This window comes from Gavia stellata, chromosome 15 (genome assembly GCF_030936135.1).
Source record: "Gavia stellata isolate bGavSte3 chromosome 15, bGavSte3.hap2, whole genome shotgun sequence".
Lineage (NCBI taxonomy): Eukaryota > Metazoa > Chordata > Aves > Gaviiformes > Gaviidae > Gavia > Gavia stellata.
This window is the reverse complement of record NC_082608.1, coordinates 9,134,870-9,145,531: the sequence shown is the minus strand read 5'-3', so window position 1 is coordinate 9,145,531 and position 10,662 is coordinate 9,134,870. Positions and strand designations below refer to the sequence as shown.

Below are 10,662 nucleotides of genomic sequence, written 5' to 3'. Positions count from 1 at the left end.
CCGCGCCGCCCCGCCCCGCCGCGGCCTTCCCATTGGTCCGTTCCGAGGAAGTGGCCTGCTCCAGGTCGATTGGCGTAGAGGGCGGTGATTGGCGGCGGGGCCGGCCAGTCCACTGCCGAACCTGGCTGCGCGCTGGGGCGCCGCGCGCTGCAGAGAGTCCGGGCGGGAGCGGCGGCGGTTGGGCGGCCGCATGGAGCGGGGCGCGGTGCGGCGCTTCGCCGCCCGGCTGGGCCTCACCGAGCCCGGCGTCATCAGGTACCGCGGGCCGCCCGGCGGGGCGTACGGTAATGCGGGGCAGCTTCCCCTCGGGCGGCCCGGCTCCGGTCGAGCCCCCAGAGCGGCGTCTTCCTTCGCCGACAGTTGTCGCGGGCGGGGGGCGTAGCTGCCGGGAGCCGGTGCCGTCCCCTCGCGCTGTGAGGGGGCCGCGGGGCACGCAGCGCTCCTGGTTACTGCTCCCGCTCTCGGGAGCGTTATTCCCGTCCGGATAAGCGGGTCCAGCCGTGCTGTGCTGGCCCGGCCCGCGCCCCTCCAGCCGCCTGAGCGTGCTTGGCCGCCGGGCCTGCCCGGGCTCCTCCCGGGGGCCGCGCGGCCCGGTTGGCTCTGCCGGCACAGCCGCGGCAGCCGAGGCCTGCCCCGCCGCCCCGCGCTGCCGGCCGGCCATCCGGTTCCTTCCTGGGTTCTGGCCGATGCGAACAAGGCACAGAGCCTAAGGCACAGGCGGTTAACGGAACAGCCCTTGCAGGCTGTGAAGTGCAAAGCCCCTGCTGCCAGGTGTTGGAGAAGGGGCGGTGCCGCACTGGTGCACCCCTTTCCCTCCGCGTGCGCTGCAGCCGCTGCTGCAGCCGGGGCGGTGGACGAGGTAAACCTTGGGTCAGTTCCTGTCCCGCCGTTCCTGCTGTCTCGTAACTGCGGTTTTGTTAACGAGGGCTTTGCACGCTGGGTGTTTTGCAGAAAAGCCGAAGAGTATCTGCGGCTGTCCCAGGTGAAGTGCACGGGATTAATGGCTCAAATGACAGCGACAAGTGGTGCTGTGATGTGCCTGGACCTAGCAGCTAGTTTCATGAAACAACCAGTTGACAAAGTAAGATACAGCGTATGACTTGGCTGGCTGGTGCTTTCTCCGTGAGTCCACTAAAGTCATTGTTCTGTGTAGTGTATGTTGGGAGCAGGAAAGGGATAGTAAGAACTGACATTACCCTTGACCCAGTAGCGTGCTGCTAGACACAGTGTTACAGCTTTCACTACCTGGAGTTTGAAACAGGGCAAATTGAGATCAGTGTCATAGTCACTTCACAAGTTGAGCTTGCTTTGCTATAGTTTCAGCTCTTTTAGTAACAAACTACTAGCAAGGATGTTACATTTAAGATCTGTCCCGTTTATTGTGGGAGGGAAGCAGTGGCTCCAAGGAATCCCTCTTTATAGTGGTACCTGCAAACCTGCATCTGCAAACCTGCCAGGTCAATGGCACTGAGCTGCCAAAATAATGTCTGGTTCAAGATGTTCGTGATTGTCCATTCACAGACGGAGGAGAATTTAATTGGACCTGACCCCATGAGGAGCAGCATGAAAGTATTGCTCATCTCTTCAAGTTACCCAGATCTTGGTTACTTTTGTTTTTAACCACCTTGTGATAAAAGGGCCATGTCATGTTATATGGAAAAGACAAACCTCATTTCGAGTGAAATTGTCTAAAAATAACACTGCATTAAAAGACATGGCATTCCTAGGTGGTTAATCTTTCTGACAGCATTCATTGCACAAATTTGTTTAATATAGCAATTGAACTTTATTTTATGATGTTGTGTAGTTTCTCCCTAATCTATTTGGTTGCCTGAATAAGACGTCAGGAAGGAATCTTGCTAATTCTTCGGGTTTATCTTTGTCTTCTTGAAAGAGCTATTTTGTTAAACTCTCCGGTTTGAACAAGACTACCTATCAGAGCTCCATGAAGTCTTTGGAGTGTTTGCTAGAGGTGAACCCCAGACTGGGAATGCGAGACTTGGCTGTGCAATTCTGCTGCACAGAGGCAGTGAACACCGCTTCAAAAATACTGCAGAGGTGAGGAAGCTCTCGTGAGCAGACTGGTAACCACTAGTAAGATTCTTTGTTTGTTAGATGTGTAAAGAGCTTGATGGTTGGAAGGGCCAGGTATCTCCCACTGACTGGAGTGGTGAGGTGAGTTCTTAGCACTGACAATCCAGCCATTTATCTAGGCCACTTTTTATAATACATGTTAGAAAGACTTAGTCTGCGAATCTCAGTAAGTCATTGTCTGAGTCCCAGTTCTTCAACTAGGAATAGCATAATACATACAGGACTCTTAGTCCCTGCATTTGTCCATAGCATCACACTGTCTTCCATTTAACTGCTGATCATGTCACAGTTCACAAGTGATGCGCACTAGAAATAAATCCTCCCTCCTGCAGAAGCAGATCTCTTAAAATGCACATTACTATACCTTTAAAAGAATAGGTGGAACACTTCAATGGAGATTCAACAGATTTAACTAAAATTTTGCACTCTGTAACGTCTACTTTAACAAGAGCCATCACTGAAGAGCTCTGCTCTGGAGTGCTGTCACCCTGATAGCAGGTGTTCAAATGCTGTTAGGTCAGTGAACAAAGGTTGTGTATGCTTGTCAGTGCTTAATACAAACAAAAAAAATAGCCCGGGGACAGGTCAACAACAAAAAATTAAATTCTTTAGTGCTGCACATCCACCATGTCATTTTCCATATTTAAGCCTTCATCTGTGTAATATACATATTAGAGGAATCAAAGAAACTTTAATTTTACTCTGTATTATAGGATGGATTTATGCAAAGCATCTCATTGTAACTTTTAGATGTAATGTAGAGATAAAAGTGTGGTGTGTGGATGGGGACCACAAGAAATAGATTTTACTGACATGCCTTGATCCAGATCCCTAATTTAAAATACCTTTAATTCAAAAAGAGGAGGAATCCCAATCCCCTTGTTTTCCCTAGTCTCTTTTGCTCTTCTCAGCCAGTAGCAGCTGTTTCTGCTTGACCGGTTACGAAGGACCAAGTGATCCAACAGGAGGCCTGTTCAACTGCTGAGTACTGTGTGACAAATTAATTTCAATAGCTTCATTTGAGGCAAATGCACTATGCAATTATCACTCTTACTGTTGTTCTTTAGGTATGAATCCAGCCTCTCTGAAGCACAGCAAATGGACCTTGATTTCTCAAAACCACTTTTTATAACAGCTGCTCTATTCACTGCATGCAGGTGAGTATAGCTTGAGAGATCTTATAAGGGCTTAAATGCCTAGTGAGACACCAAACAGAAATAGCGCTTACAATGTAAGCAGCTGATTCGTTCAGTATGTCTGAAGGGTCTTACTTAGCACATCCTGCTGCCCTGCTCCTGGAAACGGAGACAGCTGTAGCAAACCAGGCGTTTCCTTACAGTGAAGTCTCCAACCTACACTGCATTTGCCTTCAGGAGAAAGCAGAAGATTTTATCAAATATACAGAAAAGGATCTTGAGTTACTTATCCTAAAATAAATGAAACCTGTTTTCCTTGGTGTGCAATCGGATGCTGTGGGTAGTTCCATTAGGACATATCCATGGCAGTGGCTGAAAAACTTCGGTTAGTGTTTTGCACTTCACCCTCCTTCCTCTCAGCCTAACCAGCATAACATAATCCCTTAGTAACATTTTCAGATTTAGTGGGAATTTTTTTCCGTTGTCAGGATAGATTTGAGCTGGGCACAAATTAAAAAGTGGCATGGCTTTTGGTGAGATGCTGCTCAAGGTGCAAGAATGGCTGATAGCTTACTTCTGAGCACCAAGAAGCAGCCATTCTGAAGAAGGAAAAGCCCTAAGCCCTACACCATCACATCCTGAGCGTGCTCTAACCTTCGGGAGATGTATCTGATAGCTGTAGGCCTGTATCAGCTTGGAAGAGAGGTGTCAGGAGCACCTGACTCAGCCAACCCTTTGAAAGAATTTGCTTGCATGCAAATATCTTCCCTTTCAGTATTGCCTTGTAACAATCTTATGAAGCAATTCAGGTGCTGTGTATTTGCACAGCTCCTGACAAATGTTCTCTTGACACAGGGGTCCCATTCAGCTTTTTGCAGTAGTGGGATTTTGTCCTGGTTCCCTCAAAATCTGAAAAGTACCTTTTCCTAATAGAATTTCCTTATGTAATTTGAACTAACCCTGAGTTTCAATTCCTGAGCTGTATTTACTAAGTAGTGTAGAGATCTATTTTTTTTAAAATAAATTTGTTTCTGAGTGAGACAAGGATTAGACAGGACAAAAACTCAGGCCTACCTTCCTCATTCTCACAGGCGGTGTTGGTCCAGTAAATGTCACCGCACCTGAGTGATAGTTGCTGGAGTGTCGCTTTGTACATAGGTAACCTAACTTTCTCTTGTAGGCGTTTGAAGCTAAAAGTGGACAAAACTAAAATGCTGGCTACATCTGGGGTGAAAAAAGCAATATTTGATCGGCTGTGCAATCAGCTGGAGAAGATGAGCCAGCAACTCAGCAGTAAGTTTTTGGTTTTATCCCTGTAAGACAGCATGCCCATTGCCTGGCCTCACAATGCCCCATCCTTTTCCACTGGTGATTTCATTTTGATCACTTTCAGCTGTCCCTTTCCAGCCAAACCTTCCCATCCATTCCAACGTTTCCTGCAGCCCAGTTCCCAGTCACTGTTTCTGGGGAAGTCGCAACAGCTTAGCATGCAGCAAGGCCAAAAATAAATAATTTCCTCTCTTCTCAAATGCTCGCTGCTCCTTACATTCTCTGCTGCTGCAATTTATTCCCTGCTTCTCCCATACTACCTGACCTACCTTGGATTCCTTCTTCTTGCTTGCTTTCTGCATTCTGTTAACACAGCAACATGACGCACAAATTAACATAAACATCTTGCTACCTCTCTTACTTTGACTGACTTCTGAGTTTTCCTTTCCCCCACTGCAGGATTAACAAGCCTAAGCCTTGCTCTTCTGGTAGTAATTCAGTCATTACCTGACACCATTCCTCCACATACAGTGGGCAGACATGAGGAATCTTTCTCATCCATTGTTGAACCTACAGCGCTCTCCACTCCTTTTTGTGGAGGAGAAAGATTGAAATACCATAGACACCTTCCTGGTCTTATATCTCTGTTCCTTCCTACTTACGTCCTTTTTCCTTTCCTAGGCTTTTATTCTTACTCTCCCACTGACAGTACCCCTGCTTCACCCTGTCTTTATGTTTCATATCAAGAAGTTTTCTGGAATGTGCTGCCTGAACCCAAACCAAAAGCTGCTGCTGTCTCCCTAAGGCATGGACCTCCCTGCAGTGCAGTGCCCTATAAAAAACCCAAAACCTTACCCCACCACTAAAGCAGCTAAAGGCAGCTAGGAGTTTCTGTATCAGTTCAGGGAAGCGTGTGCATCTGTATACATGGACAGCCCCCTGCATGTTGTGGGCATCTATAATACAAAGTGTGGAAATGGGATAGGATGGGAAGAAGTAACAGATAATCCTGCCTGAGTAATCAAGAAGGGTAGGCAGTATGTTTTTGGGGCATGAACATGGTGGATCATTGTGGTTACAAATGCAGCAGCAGTGCTAGCTAAAGCAGCCAACCAGTCTGTGCCACCCTTGAAGTGTGCTGGCACCTCTGCATGTGCAGCTTGAGTATCAGTCTGGACGAGGGAACTGGTCTGACTGGAAGACAATACTTTTGGAAGGTGGCACTGGTGTCAAAGAATTGCATGTAGAACACCACCCCTGGGGGCCCAAACACCATTCAGAAGTAAAGCAACTTATTTTTTTTAGAAGATGATGTTCCACTGGCTACAGAGACACCTGAAAGCTTACAGACCAGCCTGGAGCACTGTGAGAAGGAAGATGGTAAGTTGTGTTTGTGAACTAAAAATCATCTCACCAGAGCAGTTCTGAGCTTTATTGCTGCTTAATATTTCAGTTGTGTAATATGCCATAATATTCAGTTCACAGCAGCTAACTCCACTCTGCAAACCACTGGCTAATGAAAGGACAAAGAGAACCTAACAGAAGGACAATAGTGTTTATAACTGAGTAGTCCTAGTATAATTAAGGACAACTGTTCCATTCAGATACAAAGGTGAAGAGGTGACTGTTGCAGCAGGTGAGGGGAGCAGGAAACCACAGGATTAGAGAACACGGTGACAGACCATGTGCTTGTGTCTCTGTATTTGCTCACTGCCATGATTATTCCCAGCAACATAGTGCCCATGATGGCCTGTCGTGGACTTTCTCCTTCTCTCATAGGATCTGAAGATGATGATGAGATGCCATGTAAACGGCCAAAGACTGAAACAAAGCAAGACTATGAAGAATGGAAAAAGAAAATCCTGGAAAACGCTGCTAAGGCACAAGAGACAAGTAGGAGTACTGTCTCTGTAGTGCCACCTAGTAATACAACTGCTGCTTGCTCGTAATTTTAACTCTCCCTCTGTTCTAACAACAGTTCCAGTCGTGTATGAGTGATGGCTGTCTGGTAGCTAGCTGATTTTGGTTATTAGCTAGTTTTTAAGTATTTAAGAATGTTATTTTTAGTAAATAACAGCAGAATCAAGGTGATTTTACAAGAAGCCTGACTGCTTGCCTGGCTTGTAGCTGAGCAGCTATGGCATCAGGTGATTGAGTAGCTTCATTCTCTTGCTGCAGGAAGCAGATAACATTCTAATGCTGTGTTAAGTGTAAATAAGTTATATGCCCTTAGGCCCCTGGCTGGAAGTAGTCAGTGAAAAAAGAGGGATGGGACTAACAGTGCCTTGTTAAACTGCAAAACCAGCAGAGGAATTAAAACTGATTTTTTTTTTTTTTTTTTAACTGTTGAAGAAATATTGTTTAGTCACTGAATTTGACTTATTTTTTATGACCTGTATGGGACTAAAGTCTCTTGTGATTGTGAGGTGTCCCAAATGTTCCAAGAAACAATAAAAATACTGGAAGGAAAAGCTTTGTATTATGACATCAGGTTCTTGGCACTTGTCATATATAAAACCCTTAGAACGCAAAATAAGACATACAGGAGATGTCTGTGGTTTAAGAAGGAAGATACGCAGGGGAGAATGATCTTGTCTGGGTAATACAGGGTTTTTTGCATCTCACAATCATAAACTTAGGGAAGAGGAGAGAGTGCCCTGCCCTGTAGTTCTTAGAGGCAACTTCTGCATCCTACACTTTCATCCCAGCTACTCAAAACTACACTCTGTGTTAACTACTTTTTGAAGGAAAATCATTACTTTTAGCAGTGCAGGGCTGGTGTAACTATAATAAAACCAATCCAACTCTTTGGCGCATTTCTCTTGCATGTTTTCTGCCTGGCATGTGCAAAGAGAAGTTAACTTCCATCAACGCTCATTTCAAAACAGCCCAAGAAAACTCCAAGTATCCATATGAAGCAAGGTAAATGATCTCATGTTTGACCATTTAGATTTGAAACATTGCCCCCACCTGAGCTTCTTCTCAACAGTATTTTAATGGCTTGCCAAATGCCTCACTGCTGTGCAGACTCCCTGCTTACCTGGGTGACACTGTGCACCAGGATTACAATAGTCGGTATCATTAACTGCTTTAGGTATCAGTGTATGGGGCCAGTTCTTTTTGTCATACTTGCTGTTCCAGTGACTCCCAGGGCACCTGTGGTTCATCCTTTTAGCTTTTTGTAGACCCCAAAGCAAAATGCACGGGACATGATGAAACATCCCATAAGGCTGCAGAGCTGGGTTACACTGTACTGCAGAACCATGTGATGGCTGCCAAATCTAAAGGGATTTCTTTCTATTAGAAATGAAATAGTAATCCTGCTGGCCAGATGCACCCTCTCTTTGTAGAAAATGGGGAGGAAATACGTAGACAGCAGAGAGCATCCGTGTGTTACCCTCTTACAAAAGTAGAGGAAAAAGCACACAGTAATTGGAAAATTAAAACTTACTGGCCCTTTTCCTTTCACTTCTCTTCCCAATGCATAAAAAAGGAAATCAGTTGAAGCCAACTTTATTTTAATTAGCAAGAGAGAATTTCATTCCAGATGAGAGTTCTGAAATGTAACAGTAACTATTGGGGAATGGACTCCAAACAAATGCCTGATGTGCAGAGAAAATACTGGATAATTAACCCACATTGAGCAAGAGCTGTAACAAAATGTCTGCCATTTAAAGTCCGATCTAATATGTAGCAGAGGGTCCTCAGGATGGGAGAGAATCCAACCTAGTACATTAGCATTCTGTTGTTACGACCTACTCAGAGATGCTTTCAGGTTTGTTTTGTTAAACCAAAATTAAGGAATAAGCTTGTTCCACTTCAATGGAATTTATTAGTATTAATTCAGAAATATACAGACCAATTAATATAACCACATTTAGCATGCAGAACCACTGTGGAAGGAAAACGTGAACAGAAGTGGGCCTTCACAGAAGGTGATACATTATCAAGATTATTTCACTTGATTTTAATAATTCTTCTCTGTCTCAATTCTGGAAATGCTGCAGAAGTCCAGAATTCAGGACTATGCAAAGTAAGAAGCACTAGAGTGGAAAAGATAACTAGACAAGGTTAAACCAGTCTTACAAACCTCTTTATTAGCAACCAACACTCTTGCTAATTCAAGGGATGTGAAAGTCCCTAAAGTTAAAGGGAGCTTTACAGTGGTTTGTTTGATGCCTTTGCTGGAAAGCTAGTTTTAGTAGTATTAGTTTCTTTTTTCCCTAAGAGCCCATCCAGCTCACAATGAGTTTTGCAGAATCTCAAACAGGAATAAAGGAAACCACAGGTTTAATAAATAATGTTATACTTCTAGCTGAGAGATTGTAAGTGGCTCCAATTCTTTATACATGAGGAAAAACGTTTAAAATCCAAAAGAAGTTAGTATTGTGAAGAAAATGTTTAATGTTCAAGAGCAAAGTGGGGGGGAAAAGGGCTTCAGCCTCCTAACTGGGCTAAAGGCAGAGTCTGGCAACATGCCATTTCCTTGCCACTGAACAGTAATAAAACCTATTTTGCATATCACACAATATCAGCTCCTCAGACTTCATTAAAATTGTCAGAGAGGAGAAAAAATCCTCAAACTAAAACTTACCAAATTAAGGGCTGCAGTCACAGCCAATGAGAAACAGTTACGAGTTTTAAATACATAAAACAATGTCTGGAAATCTTTTCTGGACAACATGAGATGTTTTTGCATAGACCAACAGTCATTAAGCAATTTTTATTTGTGGCAGTTTCACCTATCTCCTTGCAAAAGTTAAATCAATTCAGCTCCATTCACCTCACCATAAGAAAAAGCAGCAATGGACCGACTGACTTAAGTTGCTTCAAACCAGGATTCCTCATATTTCCTAACTATGCAGTGACTACTTTTTAAAGGGGAGAGTAGAATAAAAAACAAAACAAAACAACAAACCCAAACCATTCAACTCTGAGTAGTTGCACTGAATCATCATCATGTTTGGGGAAAAAAAATTAATCCTTTTGAAAAAATTACAGAAGGAAAAGGATATCTGATATCTTTTGTTCTAAGTAACAAACACCTGAGCAAAAAATTGTGCTACTGTTGTGGCAGCGCTCTAAAACTGATGACATCAGTCATGAAGAAAGTCTTTAGAGATCCCACGCTTAGTGTAAGAAACCAGAAAACTGACAAGGTGTTTTCTGGTGTAAACACAGCAACAATACTCTGCAGAATCAAAGCCTTCAGCAAGAAGTCAGCCCCAATAACAGCCATGTTTTTTCATCACTATGTACAAGAACTAAAAACTTGTAAAAACAAACAAGGTAGCTTCTCCTTTTAGAAATTATTCCAGTGCCTCTTCCTCGAGACACTTCTGGAACTTTCGCACTAACACACATAATATTTGAGGACAACAGACCCAAAACCTTACGTTATAAAACAAAGGGGTAGAAATTATTGAAGATACTGAGTCCTTCTTCCATGGCTTCATCTCCACCTCCAAGAGTGGTAGATGGTTCATGCAAGCTTATGTAAGCTTGACAGACATACTCTGAAATCTCTTCAGCCTGTTAGCAGCAGCCACCACATAAAAATGTTTCTGTGAACAAAACAGAAAAGTCCAAGTGTTAGTGCAACTGAGGTAAAGGACCTTTTCTGTGGCTGACATGGATTTTTCTTCTTGGTAAATCCATTTACCTCTAGTGACCCACACCTTGTGTGGACTGCAGTGCAGAACAGATTTGTATTGGGGAACCACTGATTACTGCAGAACAGGGTGCTAGTACCGTGAACTGCAGCATTGTTACGAGTTGTGTAGCGATACATCTTTAGATTATGTATTTTTAAAAATGCAAGTGCAGAAGTCTGTGACAAAACTGCTGGAGTGCAGGAGTAGAAAAAGCGTAAGCCTCTGGTTTAACTCCTTGGTGAGGAATTACAACTCTCCAGTGACAAAAGAAAAGGAAATGGTCCTCGCTGAGTCTTCCTCACATTTCCACAGGCTTATTTGTACCAAGATCACTGTTCACCTTTCAGGATCGATTATCTACAATCCAATAGACACTCCAATAGAAATTCTTATCTATCACTTCTTCATATAAAATTTAGTTCTGAAGGAGTATGGGGTTATCAGAAAGGTCGTGTTCTCTGGATGGATTTTAGCCTCATTTTTTCTCTCTCCCACACTTCTGCTCTCTG

At 44.0% G+C, this 10,662-nt stretch overlaps 2 protein-coding genes across 6 annotated transcripts in view; one reads left to right on the top strand and one right to left on the bottom strand.

Annotated features, from left to right (window-relative positions):
* The first annotated feature begins 190 nt into the window (after nt 1–190).
* Nucleotides 191–6,930, top strand: ORC6 (origin recognition complex subunit 6). Of its 2 annotated transcripts, none has more exons than XM_059824942.1 (7): nt 191–255; nt 952–1,081; nt 1,895–2,058; nt 3,162–3,251; nt 4,411–4,523; nt 5,808–5,879; nt 6,279–6,930. In XM_059824942.1, the coding sequence occupies exons 1-7, from the start codon at nt 191–193 to the stop codon at nt 6,446–6,448; spliced, it is 804 nt and encodes a 267-aa protein (XP_059680925.1). In that variant the 3' UTR covers nt 6,449–6,930. The 2 variants fall into 2 exon arrangements, with proteins under 2 accessions (XP_059680925.1, XP_059680924.1); XM_059824941.1 differs by having other exon boundaries at nt 5,805–5,879.
* Nucleotides 6,931–8,000: 1,070 nt separating this feature from the next.
* Nucleotides 8,001–10,662, bottom strand: part of MYLK3 (myosin light chain kinase 3) — a 37,006-nt gene continuing 34,344 nt past the window's right edge. For all 4 annotated transcript variants that reach the window (XM_059824664.1, XM_059824661.1, XM_059824662.1 and 1 more), the window contains one exon: nt 8,001–10,063. In XM_059824664.1, the coding sequence (XP_059680647.1) occupies nt 9,992–10,063 (72 nt within the window). In that variant the 3' untranslated portion in view covers nt 8,001–9,991. The remainder of the gene's footprint in view (nt 10,064–10,662) is intronic.

Excerpts from the sequence above, each read along its gene's own strand:
- ORC6 (XM_059824941.1), top strand. The coding sequence starts at position 191 with ATGGAGCGGGGCGCGGTGCGGCGCTTCGCCGCCCGGCTGGGCCTCACC. Across the intron at positions 2,059-3,161 it reads GCTTCAAAAATACTGCAGAG|GTATGAATCCAGCCTCTCTG; the intron begins GTGAGGAAGCTC and ends GTTGTTCTTTAG. Across the intron at positions 4,524-5,804 it reads GATGAGCCAGCAACTCAGCA|AAGATGATGTTCCACTGGCT; the intron begins GTAAGTTTTTGG and ends TATTTTTTTTAG.